A 15088-nucleotide genomic window follows, 5' to 3' on the forward strand; every position below is an offset into this window, starting at 1 on the left:
CTGTGAGCAGGCTGCGGACTCAGTGCATGTTTGAGACTGTTGCTGAATAACAGGAGGACCGGTTAATCACTGCGGGCAGCCCTTCTGTCTGGCTGCAGGGCACCAGCCTTGCCTGGGCCCTTCACCATGTTCCTTCTGCTCCCCTTTGACAGCCTGGTTGTTAATCTCTTGGGCATTTCCATAACTGTCCTCTTCACTCTGCTTCTGGTTTTCATCATTGTGCCAGCAATTTTTGGAGTCTCCTTTGGCATTCGCAAGGTTTACATGAAAACGTTATTAAAGATTTTTCAGGTAAGTCATGTTTTCAGAATTTTTTGTGTTTACAGGGATCTTGCCAAGCGTGGTCGTGCTGGGGAGAGAGAGGCTTTTGCACCTCAGCAGGGCACTGCAGATAACTGGGATGGGAGGTTGGTTTGTTGGTGACGTGCTGGTGCCATATGACCTGTTTGGGTCATCTCAGCCAAATGCAGTTTACTAGATCTCTGTTCGTGGGCTGTTTTTTTTCCTGTAATTAACCCAGTAAATCTTCAAGTAAAGTAGTAGGATGGTGTGGCCTGTGAGCATGCAGTAGTACAGTACGATCTGTAGATGTGCTGAGAGGAGGTGTGTGCTTGGATGGGTTAATGTCCCAGGCAAGGCAGAGTGCTGTTACAGCTCGATGTGGAAAGAAGCCAAAAGGGGTGTAGGGTGTGATGGGGAGGGACAAGACTGCAGTCAGCAGGTTGCTCCTCTCCAGGACATGTTTGGATGAAGCAAAAGCAGGAGGTAAGACAGGACTTTGTGTACAGCAAGCCCCAAGTGGTCTGTGGCCAGAACCCAGAGCTCTCAACACCCTTCTGTACCAGAGTGCTGCCTGCTTATCTGCTGAGCCCATCAGCCATGTCTGGACCTGTAGCCTCTGGGACGATCTGCAGCCTTTGCTGACCCTTTTGGCACAGAGAGGCCAAGTGGAATTTTCCAGCTTGGGGTCATGCTGTTCTCTTGCCTGCCTTTGGCAGACTAATTTTTTATGGGCTGTCAAACAGCCAACACCTCTCCTTGAGGCAAGTCCCTGGTGAGACCAGAATTTTTGCCAAACTCCTAGTAGGTAAAGTCTACTCCACACTGCCCTGGCAGCCCAAGCAAAAGGAAAAGGGGTGCCCTGTGCTTGATAGGGAGGTTTTAGGCTCTTAAACGTGGAGTTCAAGCTGCTAAAGGATTTGTGGTACGGCTGCTGCTGTTTGAACAAGGCTGGTCTTCCCCAGGAGTATCTCTGTACTAGCTGGCTTGGGAAGGCAGCCCTGGAGCTTTCAGTGTTCAGTGCTCTAAACTGAGTCCTCCCAAAAGCCTGAGATGTGAATGGGAAGACCCTGGGCTTTGTGAGGTGCTTTGTTGACACAGATGTCTGAAGACCTGACTTCAAATTTAGTGACTGAACCAGGGGGAAAAATTAGTAAGAAGATGGTTTATCTGAAATGGAACTTTTCACCTTGTTTTCTTTTTTTTCTTTCTACAATTCAGGAATGTTTATCTCAACACCTATTTTGGTGTTTAATTTTTAAACTTTCTGAAAAGACTTTGAAGTCTATTTCACCTTTTTTCTTTGCGGTGGGAGGGAGGAATGCTCTAGCACAACCACTCACATATTTGGTGGAAAATTCATTCACTGGGTTTGGTCATTCGGAACTGTATTTTTGGGGAGCGTTACTTACCCAAAAGATCCTCCCAGCTCTAGCTGCCAGTGTTGCGAGCCCAGCCCAGAGGGGCAGTGTTCAAGTCTGTCAACCTGTGTGACACAGGCAGAGCTGCGGGGCCTGGGCTGGCAGCTGCACATCTCTGTGGGTGCTGAGGGAGACCTGCCTGGTGCTTCCCAGGTGGGAGTCTGGGTTTTCTGCTGCCGCAGTCGGGATAGAGGCATGCTGGGCTTGTGAGGAATGTCTTCTCCATAGGCTGCCCAGCGCCTGCTGGGTCAGAGCTCCTCTGCTGACTTCTCTTGGGATGGCAGTGTCTAGTCAATCTTCTGCAACTCTGCAGTTCCTTCTGCTGGCAGAGGAGGCTGCTAGGTGAACTGGATACTCCATATGCAATTAGTATTCCTACATCACTGCTTCCTGATCTGATGCTGGCATGGGCTGAGACCAGGATGCCAGGAGTTACCCACAGCTTCCCCTTCTTTGCAGATCCCTGGTGGAGCAGCTAGCCTGGAGCAATAAGCGTGTTGTACACAAGTCCTCCTTTAGAAGGTTCTTCTCCCAGGCCTGTATAACGGAGAAGAGTGTGAGTCTGAGAGGGTTACTTGGAGGGCAGGCAGGAAGACTGGCCGGAAATCCAGCCTGCAGTTTTTGCTGGTGCCCTTGGGAATTAGCTGAGAGAGATTTCTGTGATAGTCTGGGCATGGGATTTGGCAGCAGGTTGCCACAGAGCTGTCTGAGGGTGCTTGCTGCTACTGTTTTGGACTGACCGGTGGGCTGAGAAGCAGCAGCAGCTGTTAGCTGAATCAGAGAGGGAAGGATTCCATCCCGTCACCAGCCTGATGTTTTCAGCAACAGCCTGGAAACACAGTCTTTGCTTTGAGCGTGGAAGAGATGAGGGTTGAAAAATAGCACCAGTCCCATGATCGGCTTCCTGCGCTGTGATGCAGACCACCTCAGCAGGATGCGTGGTCCACCCAGAAGCTGTGCAGTGGCAACCACGTGCCAGGTGCAGCAGAGCCTACGGGACACAGAGACTGCAGAAAACCTTGCTGTGCCCTCCCATCACTGAGCATTCTTCTTCCTCCTGGCACTCCCTGCTTCCCGCTGGGGCTCTGCTCTGCAGAGTGGCACACAGACATGTGCACATCATGGCTGTCCTGCGCCTGTGCTAGTCACCTCCCCACCAGTCCTCTTGTCCCATTGGAGGCAGATCTCTGCTGTAAAAATGTTCTTCCCAGGCTAGTCTCTGCTTCTACCTCAGTTCAGTTGTGTTCATCACTCATTCTTTCAGTTCTGTACAGAAGCCTCCTGCTTTAGCCCCATCTTCTCCCCTTAACCATAGTCTTCCCTGAAAGTGACTGTAAAACAGGAGTTGTATGAAGCAGAGCTACAGGTCTTGAAAATCTTGCTTGTCATGTGTGTCTCTTGCAGTGGGCGACACTGAGAATAGAGCGTGGTGCCAAGGAGAAGAACCATACGTTATACAAGCCCTATGTCAATGGTAAGATCCTGCCCTGCCTGTACATATGAAGTTCAAAATTCTTTTGGGAAGATGGGGTAAATATGGTGTCTCTGAGCAGCTGAGGTATGCTGGGAAGCCTTTTCCATGTAGATGGATTGGAAAGAGCTATGGAGAGGTCCATTTTGTGAGGAAGAGTAGGGAGGCACCCAGGGAGTGCTTAATTTCTAGATAGCTGGTAGGACTGGTTTATGCCTGTCTGGACTGGAGATAGGAAGGCGGTCCGGTGGAGGGCAGGCGAGTAGGGGCCCTGGCTCTCAGCTGTCTTTGAGCGGGCAAGTTGCACTTTGCTCAGAGCTGCCTGTGGCACGCTGCAGGTATCATTGCAAAGGAGCCAACATCACTGGAAGAGGAGATCAAGGAGATCCGCCGGAGTGGCAGCGGCAAAGCCCTGGACACCCCTGAGTTTGAGCTCTCAGATATCTTCTATTTCTGCCGCAAAGGCATCGAGACCATCATGGACGATGAAGTGACCAAGAGGTTCTCAGCTGAAGAGCTGGAGTCCTGGAACCTGCTCAGCAGGACCAACTACAACTTCCAGTACATCAGTCTGCGCCTCACTGTACTCTGGGGACTGGGTGTGCTCATCCGCTACTGCTTCCTTCTGCCCCTCAGGTGAGTGCTGCTGCAGCAGCCTGCCTGCCAAGATGATGCTGATGGCCTGTTCCCACTGCACCAGGGGCAGCTGGTCCCCCAGCCCCACAGACTCTGTTCAACATAATCGGGAGAGACAGGCTACTTGATGAATAGGGCCTGTGGCCTGACTTTTCTAGCATGTAGCTTCCCTCTTTTTGCAGGATAGCCCTGGCGTTTACTGGCATCAGTTTGTTGGTGACTGGTACTACAGTGGTGGGATATTTGCCAAATGGAAGGTGAGTTCGACTCTGAGGGAAGAGGGGATGGCAAGCCCCCTGTGCAGTTTAAGACCTGATAATCCTGAAGTTGTCCTGCAAGGCCTGTCTGTTCTGCCTGCTGCAGACAAGGCAGGTGGTTGTGACATCTGTAGCTTCTCAGGAACAGACACCCTGTAATTTTAAACAAAGGGCCTAGATGTGAACAGTAAACTTGTGGCAGAGCACTCAGCCCTGGGCTCTGAAAGGAATAAGAACAGAAAAAAACAAAGGCCAAAGTTTGGTTCTCGTGTGTTAAGAATCACTGGTCATAGAGATTGTAGAACTGGGGGGTGATGGTCTCTGTCCTGGGCTGCAGGTGTAAGGAGTTCCTGAGCAAGCATGTCCATCTGATGTGTTACCGGATCTGTGTGCGTGCCCTCACAGCCATCATCACCTACCATGACCGGTAAGGAGGCCCTGTCTCTGCAGGATGTCCCCTCCCACTAGCTTCTCCATGCCGTGCCTCTTGCAGGCCTCACACTTTGTTCCTCTGTCCTCATCACTGCCTTTGTTTTGCATTTAGAGAAAACAGACCCCGAAATGGAGGCATCTGTGTGGCCAATCACACATCTCCCATTGATGTGATCATCCTGGCCAGTGACGGTTACTATGCGATGGTAAGGTCTGCACCCCAGTCCCAGTTCTGTCCACCAAGGCCTGGCTGCATGTGTGGTGGGTGCAGCGAGCATATTGCATGGGACAAGGAGTAGGCAGCAAGAGGATTCTGAGCATGCAGAACTTTTCCTTACATGACACTGCAGGGCACTCTCCACCCCTGTGCACAGATACCCTGTTGTTCATGGCTTTCCATCAAGCTTGGTCTGGGACTCAGGGCACCCGGGGTCTCTGGGCACTGCTTTGCAAGTAGAGCTCTGGGGTTTTCTATCCATGGGAGAGCAAAGCACTTCCCCAGCTGGACTTCTTGCAATGTGGAAAGCACTTGGGGCTTGCTACAGCTGTCCTTCCAGTCAGAGCCTGGGATTTTTCCTTTCAGCCTTTCCAGGGCAGGGGTAGAAAGATGAACCTTAACTTGTCTGTGAAGCTAAGAGCTGCCTTGGTCTTCTTGTGTCACCAGGTCTGGTAACTTGTGCCTTCTTGTCCCATTCAGGTGGGTCAGATCCACGGAGGGCTCATGGGTGTGATTCAGAGAGCCATGGTGAAAGCTTGCCCCCATGTCTGGTTTGAACGCTCTGAGGTCAAAGATCGTCACCTTGTCGCCAAAAGGTGTGGCAGTTGCTAGCTGCAGGGGGAAGTCTGGAGGCTGGGAAAGGAGGGGGGCTGCCCACTTCCCTTGGGTGAGGACTCTGCCTTGCCTCCAGCGGGGGGGACTGTGCCACTGTTGATGGCGCCCAGATAGTCCCCAGTGACTGCAGGATAAGGACTGCATGCTGTGTAGATTGCTAGTGATAGCTTCTGTGCCCTGTGCTAATTGGTGACACTCTTTTTGTTCAGGCTGACAGAGCATGTCCAGGACAAGAGTAAACTGCCTATTCTTATCTTTCCGGAAGGTGAGTTGTGAAGCAAGGCCAGACAAGCAGCTGGTGGAGAGGGCACACTGTGACAGCAGCACATCTCTGTGCCTTCCCTTGTGCAGACAAGGGCCTTGAGACCCCTCATGGTGACAAAGGGAACATTGCATCTTTAAAGCTGACTGAATCCAGAATGTGGAAGTCAGATATATGGTGTCCCGGTGACACATCCTGTGCCCACAGAGAACAGGGTTTAGAGTGAGTGTTAGGGGGCACTTGCTGGGTGCCTGCAGCCTGGACCTTAGGTGTATAGCTTAGACTTCTGAACTGGCTTGCAAAGGGAAGTTGAGCAGACTGCTTGCCTCTTACAGGAACCTGCATCAACAATACGTCTGTGATGATGTTCAAAAAGGGGAGCTTTGAAATCGGAGCCACAGTTTACCCTGTAGCCATCAAGGTATGAGAAGGCAAACATTCTTACAGCACAAGTAGCCCTCTGTGTGAGAGCTCAGTCTTGGCAGCCCAGTCTTGGCTTTGTTGGGCCAACAGCCTGGTCTGTGGGCGTGGGGCAGCTGAGGTCACTCTGTGTAGTGCTTTGGGAGGGCTGGCATGTGCCTGGGCTTGGGGTGGAACTTGGAGCTTCAGGGAGGTTGCAGCCGCTGCCTGACTTTCATGAGCTCTTCTGCCGCTGTAGTATGACCCGCAGTTTGGCGATGCCTTTTGGAACAGCAGCAAGTATGGCATGGTAACCTACCTCCTTAGGATGATGACCAGCTGGGCCATTGTCTGCAGTGTCTGGTACTTGCCCCCAATGACCAGACAGGTAAGTAAGGTGAACCTGGCCTATCTGATCTGCTACCTGTTTGGCCCTTGGCTCCTGCTGAACAGTGTTATTTTGCCACAGCCTGAAGAGGATGCTGTCCAGTTTGCCAATCGAGTGAAGTCAGCCATTGCCAGGCAGGGGGGCCTTGTGGATCTGCTCTGGTGAGTCCAGGCAGGCTTTTCTCTTCCTGGTGCCAGGGTTCCTTGTTCGTGGGTCCTAGTATGTGCCTGGGGGCTGTAGAGCTGTCTTGCGTTGGGCAGAGTAGGCCTATGGAGAAATGGAGATACATCTTCCCTGTGACCTCCAAAACTTCTCTTCTGCAGCACAGACCAAAGTTTTTGCTTCTGCTGTGTGTGTTGGGCATCAGGGCTTCATTCTGTGATTCCAGCTCACACTGGGATGCCCTGGTTTTGGCTTGATGCTGCTGAGCAAAGTAGGTTGAGCTTGGGAACTTCCTTTTTCAGGCACTGAGATCTTCAGAGCCTGGGAGGCAGAGGGGCTCTGGAGACAGTCCACTGTAGTGGTGTCAGAGCAGCTCACACTTCTGACAGAGCTGCCGTGCTGAGCACAGTGCCAGGTCATGGGTGCAGCTCTTGTCAGAGCAAGGTGTGAAAGTAAGTCCCCTTGGGGACAGTTGGTCTGCAGTGTGCCCTGGCAACGTAACGTACAAGTGTAGCTGCCTGGCTGTTGTGGGAGCTCTGACCTGCTCTGAGCATTCCCAGCTGAAGTTTCGGACAATGCATGCCTGCAGCTCCTCTGATGTTATGACTCTCTCCCCAGGGATGGAGGACTGAAGAGGGAGAAGGTGAAAGACACATTCAAGGAGGAGCAACAGAAACTCTACAGCAAAATGATTGTAGGTAACCATGAAGACCGGAGCCGCTCCTGAGCCCTCTGCCTCCAGCACTGTTAATGGGCCTGGCCAGAGCCCTCTGCCTCCAGCACGAGCCAGGGCTTGTCTGAAGCAGCTCTGAATCTTTGGACTTTGGCTACTCCAGAGCTGCTTGGACTTGCTGCTTCATCCTCTGGCCGTTCTCTCCTGGAGGCACTATTACTGCCTAGAGTCTTTAGGCCCTGGGAAGCTCTTGGCAAAGATGCCTTCTTGTTACTGTTACAGTGAAGCCCCTTGCAGGGGCAATATTAAATGAAACACTTATGGTGTCGTGCGCTTCCATATGGTGTTTACAGGCCCAGGGGGAGGACTGGTGTGTTGATGTGCATGTGTGTCAGTCGCAAGTCTCCCACGGTACAGAAGCTGGTGAGCTGCACTGAAATTAGCTGCCTTGACAACCAAGGGAGTCTTCATGAGCCTGTGCCTCACGTCTGCAGCATAAACCCTTTATGAACAGTATGTGGTCTCCCAGGCCATTTCCAGCTTTACTTCCAGAAGGAGAAACCTTTCCTTTTCCTTTCACCACCCTCATGTCATAGCCTGAGTCTTCTCTAGCACCTGAGTAACAACCTCTTTGCTGGGGTTCCTCAAGCAGTGAGGACCATCCTCCTTGGAAGTCTCCCTTTATCCCCTGGAACTGCAGGTTGCCAGGCAGTTGTCAGTGATGTGGTAGGTGGGGCTCTTGAGGAATCCATATATGCTATGGTGGGAGCCCGTGGTGGGTGGGAGAGGCTGAGACTCCATGGCTGGGGCAGGAGACCCCTTTTAAATGTCTCCTGAGGGAAACAGTGGGATCTGATCTCGTTATGCACCAATATGCACATACATAATCTCAAGCTTTTTGCAAGGAAATGGAAATCTTGTGCTGGAGGTGGTACCCCCTTTCCATTTCAGCTCTGCAAGTATATTATTCAGTAAAACAACTTGCATTTGAGCATTCATCCCATGTACTTCCAATTTTCCTTATGTCCCCATAAAGCAGCACTTTCATTGGGTCCTCTGCCTGCTCTTACACGCAAATGCCGTTTCACTGCTGCCTGCAGAAACCTGCTTGCATTTTCTAGAGCACTGGCAAAGGCAAGACTTAAGTGCCTCCTTTGTACCCCAAGTGTTATTTGTTGGAGGAGTGCATCTGCTGCTCCCCAGGTCAAGACAGCTATTCTGCATAAGTGTCCTTAAATTTGAATTTCACTGCACTAGCTACCAACAAGGATTCAAGGTAGTTTGCTTCCTGCTTGGTTTTATTTGGGTAAAACACCATTATATCAAGAAGGAGAGACAGGGAAAAAAAAGCAACAAAGAGAGTCCAGAAAATCCCTAACCTTTCGCAAGAGATATAATGCACATATCCTCACTTAGATTATTCCGTTCTCTGCAGCCCCCCTGCTTTGCATTTTTTCATGGCTTCAAACCCTCCTTTTGGGTCAGGTACACAGACAACGTGCAAGCAGGGTATGCACAACTTGTCCTCGTATTTGAGGAACTCCATTCTCCATGGTGTGCTATTTTCCACCTACCCAAGGACCATCAGCTTACGCACAAACAAACTGAACTGTTCCCAGACAATACCTGAGAGGGCACAGTCTTCCTTGCAGTGATGTAAAGCTACACTGAATAGCATATAATTGTTAACGTACAGTTATGGGAAATATTTCTGTACTGAATTGATTTACCTTTGCTACTTGCACTGCTCAAAATATGATTCCTTATAAACATGCACACAGAGACACGCTACCTACCCAAACATTGCATTTAACTATCCGCGATCAGTTATATGATCACCACCAATGTCCAGCCTCACCAAGAGAAACCAGGCTCTTGTTTGGTGATGGCAGCACCCTTACTGGCCCCACGCTTTCCACTGTTACCCCAATTTCGTACTCTCCTCTTCTGCCCAACTTCAGCTATGGCAATTGATCTGGGGGAAAAAAAGAAGAAACAAAGCCTGGTATCTTTTCACCTAAGATAACAAAACAAATGCAGCTGAAGCCACGCAGGAGATAGTTAACAACAGCTACAGGGTTGAAGTGTTTTGCCTATGCTCCTGTGCTACCAATAGAGGACAAAACGACTGCTCATTATTAATAGTTATCTCAGTTACCCAGGCTAGGACCCCTCTCTCATTAGGAGTTTATAATGGCCTTAAGGGTCTTACTAGGCACAGCTCCTAACACCAGTTCACTGATCCTCCATCTGTGTCTGTTAACTGATACGGCTGTTGCTGTATTACTTAAAGAAAAAAAAAAAAAAGTACAACCTTTATCTACTTGGCAGTTGTTACAGTTATGCAGAGGGTTTTGACCATCATCTTTTAGTTGTATAAGAAATGCTGAATATTGCATATGTATTATGGGAGCTAACCTATAGCATAGTTAAGCTTTAGTTACCAAGCAGGTCTGTGTTACCCCGTAGTACTTGCCTATACCATTTAATGATAATATTTTACAAGCTGTATTTGCCCCAGTTCCTGCTCAAGCCATATGCTTGCCCAGACAGCTATTGCAGCCCTGGCAGCCTCTGGCCGGGGTGATGGCCTGGTCCAGCCCCAGCAGCTCTGCTGCTCTGGCCCCAAGGCTTGCAAAGCGTTCGCCTTCAGGCCATGCAAACGCTGGTGCACAGCCCCTGCAAGCTTTCCCCGGGGCAGACCTCACAGGCGCTCCGGAGCCTGCAGCGGCACACCCGGGGGGCTCCGACCTGGCTGCGGGTGCCCGCAAGTCTTCTGCCCACAGCTTGCTCCCCTGGCCCTTGTTGCAGGGGCTGCGGTGACGCGCAGGAGCCCTCCCCTGCCTGCACACCTCCCCAGCTCTGCGGGACCTCCAACCACCCCACCGTGCTCTGGGACCAGCCCCAGCAGCCCCGCTACTGCCAGGATCCTCTGCAGCAGGCAGGGAGCTGGCTGGACAGGTTAGGAGGCACACATCCATCTTTCTTTGGCTCCCCCTTCTCCATGCCCCCAGTCAATATGTCTCTCTCCGATGAGAAAGTTAATAAATTTAGCTCTAGATTAAAAGTATCGATCATTTCATTTGTAAGCGATAAATAACCAGGGGGAGCGCTGGGCGGCCCGTGGGGTAGGGGCTGCTGGCTCTGGCTGCAGCAGCCATGCAGCCCGCTGGGGCCGGAGGCCCTCATATGCATTCTACCCGGATGCTGGCATTGATTTGCTATTAGTCTCCACGCACCACCCAGTAGCACATCATTCCCAGAGCCGCTATTAATGGCCTTTTGATAAATAATCACTTGTAAGTCAATAAATTTTTATTAAACAGTGTGGCGCTTTGATTTATGAAAATCCGACGGGGTTTGTCTGGGAGAAAAGGGATGCAGAATTGAAGCGGAGCTGCCATCCATCTGCCTGCCAGGCTGCCCTGCCTGCGCTCGCACCCCCACGCCCCCGGAGCAGCCGGCCCCAGCGCTGCGTGCTCAGTGGGAGCCCTGCCTGCGTCCCCCAGGGCTGCTCAGGCCCCAGCCGCCGGGCACGAGGCACGTTCGGGGCGGGCAGAGCTGGTGCTCCCCATTGCCCAGGCTCCACGTGCCCTGTCGAGACCCCAGCGCTGGCAGAGGACCGCTGTGCTGCAGCAAGTCGCGGCAGCGCGCGGCCAGTGCTGCTTGCAGGGAAGCAGGAGCCGCGGTGGGCAGAGCAGGCGGGAGAGGAGGGGGGTCCTGGCCGCCGCTCTGGGGCCCTGCGCAGAGCAGCACTGCTCGGGGGACCTGCCCGGCGGCGGGGATGCACAGGGCAGCCAGGCTGCGGCTGCAATTTGTCACTCTCCCCGGCTGCAGCAGGCCCTTTGCCACCTGCTTTATTTGTCTCCCAGCCCTGACGTGGCATCAGACAGGTGTTAAACTACTTAATCACTTTAAAATTGTTTTAATTTTCTGTTTTGTATTGATTTCCACAGCACCAATTAATCAGCTCACTGGACCAGGCAGTTAGTACATTAAAAATTGTCAGCCACGCTGGGCAGCTTAGAAAATGTCAAAAAAATATCCCGACAGCAGCCCCTCACTTCTCCCACTGTGCAGAGCCTGCTCCTGCCAAGAACTGGCTCTGCCCACAGATGGTGACGTGGCTCTGCCCGTCCTGCCACAGGGCCCGGGGTGCGTGGGGTGCACAGCCTCCCCCCAGCACCGTGCTGCCTGTGGGACCCAGCCTCCCGCATCCTCCAAAGGGTTCACTGGCTCTGCCACCTACCGGCATTTGTCCCGTCGAGGCAGCAGAGGGGCTGCGTGGCTGTGGGGGAGGCATTATGAGCCCCACACTCACTGTGGGTCTGGACGGGGACCTGTAGGCGGGGGGGAACCAGTCTTCCCTAAGCCCTGGGAAAACATTGCCAAGGGGTCAGGGCTCCCTGCAAAGGGCCCCCCAGCCCAGCATGTGGCAGAAAGTGACAGGCTGGAGAGGACGTGGAGCCAAACGTGGGCCTTGCAGCCAGGGCACACAAGTTGCACAGTGACAGGCTGCAGCCCCACACCACGGCTCCATGGCACAAGGCCGGTACTCAGGGCCACTGCAAAACCCCTGTGCTGCGGGGGCTTCAGCCATCCCCAGGGCTGGACGTGGCCTGACCTCAGATGCCGCCTGCAGCTGCAGGGGAGGGCAGCTTGCGTTGCAGCCCCCAGCACCTCCGCTGTGCCTGTGCCATGCTGCTAATCAGTATATGATGGGCCGGCAGCACCTTATCTCCTATCGATTTCCTCCTAAGACGCGGCCGGTCTGTTTGCTCACACCTGGCTGGCACTTAGCTGGCTCCCGGCTGAGCAGCCTGCCGGGCCCCAGCAGTGTGCCTGGGCGAGCAGGAGTCCCTCTGGCATCCCGAGTGGCTGGGGCCAGACAGCCCTCTGTGTCACCCACCACTGGTGTGCAAGGTGCCAGAGCAGGGAGTGTGCAGACCCACGTGCACACACATGTGCGTACGCACAGCCCCCACTGATCGGGGGTGCAGCACGGGGGGGAGGGGGGGGCCCCACCAGGCTGGCAGGTAAACACACCAGGGCTATTGATGCCACATCAATCCTGCAGCCCCGACAGGTGAATGGGCTCTCACTCACACCATTAAGATAAATTATATTTATTTGCTGCTAAGAGGTTCCAACAAGAGGCCCCAACAATTGACTTTTGAACCAGCACCTCTTGCTGCCGGTGCACACCCAAACCGGGGAAAACCCTCGGAAATGTCCCCAGGGCTGCCCCGCTCCCGTGGGCTCTTCCTGCCCCACACACAGCACCACAGCCACGGCCCCTTCCCCTGCCTGGCACGCAGACCCTGACCCATATGTGCTGGCTCAGCCTCACCAGGGCACGCTGGACCGCACGCCCACGAAGCAAGCTCTGGGACCTGGCTGGGGCTGGGACCTTTATTTCATCAATGCTGACAGCACAGCTGTGCCTGGTGCTGCCCACACGTGCTGCTCCCAGCCCCACCAGCCATGATCCCTGGGCAGGAGCCCCCAGGAGTGGGGCAGCAGCCGCTCCATCCCCACAGCCAGGCATCTGCTGCGGGGTCACCCCCCTGGCAGGAAGCAGGCGGCTGGCCCCGGTGCCCCATAGCCTGGAGGGGCAGGCTGTGCTGGCACTCAGCCGCTGTGCGAGCCCAAGCCCAGCACTGAGAAGGCTGCACGGTGCTTCCTCAGCAGCAGCCGGATCTTCTCGTCATCTGAGTCGGGGTCCAGGGGCTTGTTGTACTCGTCGTCCTCGGTCTCAGAGGCTGCCCGCTCTCCGCCAGAGCCCCCCGCCCGCTGCGAGGACGAGGAGGGCTCCAGGGCGCTCTTCTTCCTCCATTTGGTCCGTCGGTTCTGGAACCAGACCTGCCGCCCCATGGGCCCGGCTCGGTGAGCAGCCACCATGCCACACACCCTGTGCCACGTGGGGACCAACACTCACCTTCACCTGGGACTCGGTCATGCCAAGGGAATAGGCCAGCCGTGCTCTCTCCGGACCCGCCAGGTACTTGGTCTGCTCAAAAGTCTTCTCCAGAGCGAAGATCTGGTGCCCCGTGAAGGTTGGGCGCGTGTGCTTCTTCTTGTGGATGCTGTCGGCCAGGTGAGCAGGGGCTGCGGGAGAGAAGGAGGGAGGAGGGTGAGCACCTGGGCTCTTTTCAGTGCACGGCTCTGGGCAGCTCTCCCCTTCCTGCACACCGCACCAGCACGCCCGCCAGCCCTCAGCACCCACAGAGTCCCTCCGCGCTGGCTCCCCTCCAAATTGAAGCTGCATTCTGGCTTCAAGGCTTCCGCCTCATACCAGGAGGGCTGAGCTGCCCTCTGTGCAGGCCCCATAGAGCCAGAGCTGGGCTATGCAGCTCCCACTCGGGGACAGCGGTCATTTGTTGTGCTGAGAGAGGAAGGGTAGTTAGCAGCAGTGTATGACCCCAGAACCACGCAGCACCGGGACCACTGTGCCCCCACACCCTATACCTTGCAGAATGCATGACTGGAAGGCAGGCAGAGTTGGTCAGCTCGTAGCTGTGCTGGGAGCAGACAGGTGAGCTGCCTGACCTGTCTGCTCCAGGAGCATTACCTGGAGACGGGGGGGGAAAGGGGACCACGGCTGCTGGTGCCAAGCAGCTTCATCCAGCCCCTGGCCCAGAGCCTCCCAAGGCTCCCACAGGACAGTGGGTGCGCACATCCCACCCACCCTCTGGCACAGCAGCAACATGCTCTGCAATCCCCCTGCCAGCTCACCACCAGGCAGGCAGTGCTGCCAGCCCGGGGCTGGCCATCCCGCCTGTCTCTGCCCCGAGCTGGGCCAGGCAGCGATCCCAGTGAGGCTGCCAGAGGGATGAGGGATCTCCGGGACAGTGGGCTCTGCTTGTCCTTGCCAGCCGTGCTTGCCTGGGGGCTGTCAGAGTTAGTCTCTGCCATTGGAGCTTCCCCGGCTCTTGAGCTGAAGCCTCTGCCGCAAGTGGAGGTCCGGCAGCTCTGGAGCCGGGGCCGTTCCCACCATCCCAGGGCAGCCTGCCGGGCGACCAGCCGTGCTTGCCCAGGGAGACGAAGACGATGCAGCCTGGGCAGCCGCCCCGATGACAACAGGTCGGGGCTCCGTGGGACACCCACCACCGGCAGCACCCACCCACCAGCCACCCGTCCCAGCCCCACTGTACTTACGGCCACTGCACTGCCGGCCGCCCCGCCAGTCCGGGGCCGCCTCTGCCCAGCAGCTCCGGCCCCGCGGCAGGTACTCGCCACCAGCCTTGGGGAGGGCCCCCACCTGCGCCCCGTAATAGACCCCGGGGGAGCTCAGTCCGTTAAATCCACCCGCGTGGGGGTAGCCAGGGAGGAGGCTGCTGTTCGGCGCTGCCGCGGGCCGGCCGAGGATGTCGGAGATGCCGTGTGGGGTGCCGGCAGCCAGCTGGGCGCCGAGCCCGGGGGGGCCCAGCTTGTAGAAGGAGCTCTGCACCGAGTACTGGCAGACGGGCGCCTTGGCCTCGGGGAAGGGGCCGAGCGAGGGGCCGTTGAGCAGGAAGGTGCCTGGCAGGTTGGCGTCCATGGCTCCGTCGCCGAGGCGGCCCTCAGAGCCCCGCTCGCCGCGGGTGCGACAGCCGGCCCATCGCCACCAGCCCGGGGGCTACCGGGCCCTGGCCCCCGGGGGTCCCTGGGGCGGGGGGCGGGGCCCGGGCAGGCGGCCCCGGCTGACCCCGCCGAGCGGCTCCAGCTCCGGACACTCAACTTGGGCTTGGCGAGAGCCAACATTTCTCTGATAAAGACGAGGTGCATTAGAATACCGGGCGCCCATTGGCCGGGCGGCCGCGGGCGGCCGCGCCCATTGGCCGGCGCTCCGCGGCCTCGGCCGCCATTGGCTGCGCCGCACGGCCCGCGCGCGATT

General features: G+C 55.5%; 2 protein-coding genes across 2 annotated transcripts; one reads left to right on the forward strand and one right to left on the reverse strand.

Annotated features, from left to right (window-relative positions):
* Positions 1-123: 123 nt before the first annotated feature.
* On the forward strand, positions 124-7539 carry GPAT4 (glycerol-3-phosphate acyltransferase 4). The gene is made up of 12 exons (XM_009969856.3): positions 124-291; positions 3105-3174; positions 3510-3807; positions 3990-4064; positions 4402-4491; positions 4609-4702; positions 5194-5309; positions 5538-5593; positions 5926-6011; positions 6249-6377; positions 6459-6538; positions 7158-7539. Exons 1-12 carry the CDS (start codon positions 127-129, stop codon positions 7264-7266), a joined length of 1368 nt encoding a protein of 455 aa, XP_009968158.2. The 5' UTR covers positions 124-126; the 3' UTR covers positions 7267-7539.
* A 4783-nt stretch (positions 7540-12322) lies between these two features.
* Positions 12323-14919, reverse strand: NKX6-3 (NK6 homeobox 3). Its single transcript, XM_032997482.2, has 3 exons — positions 14371-14919; positions 13151-13320; positions 12323-13074 (listed from the first exon to the last, which is right to left on the reverse strand). The coding sequence occupies exons 1-3, from the start codon at positions 14750-14752 to the stop codon at positions 12844-12846; spliced, it is 783 nt and encodes a 260-aa protein (XP_032853373.2). The 5' UTR covers positions 14753-14919; the 3' UTR covers positions 12323-12843.
* Positions 14920-15088: the final 169 nt, after the last annotated feature.

Source organism: Tyto alba, unplaced genomic scaffold (assembly GCF_018691265.1).
Source record: "Tyto alba isolate M040663 unplaced genomic scaffold, T.alba_DEE_v4.0 Super-Scaffold_34, whole genome shotgun sequence".
NCBI classification, from domain to species: Eukaryota; Metazoa; Chordata; class Aves; order Strigiformes; family Tytonidae; genus Tyto; species Tyto alba.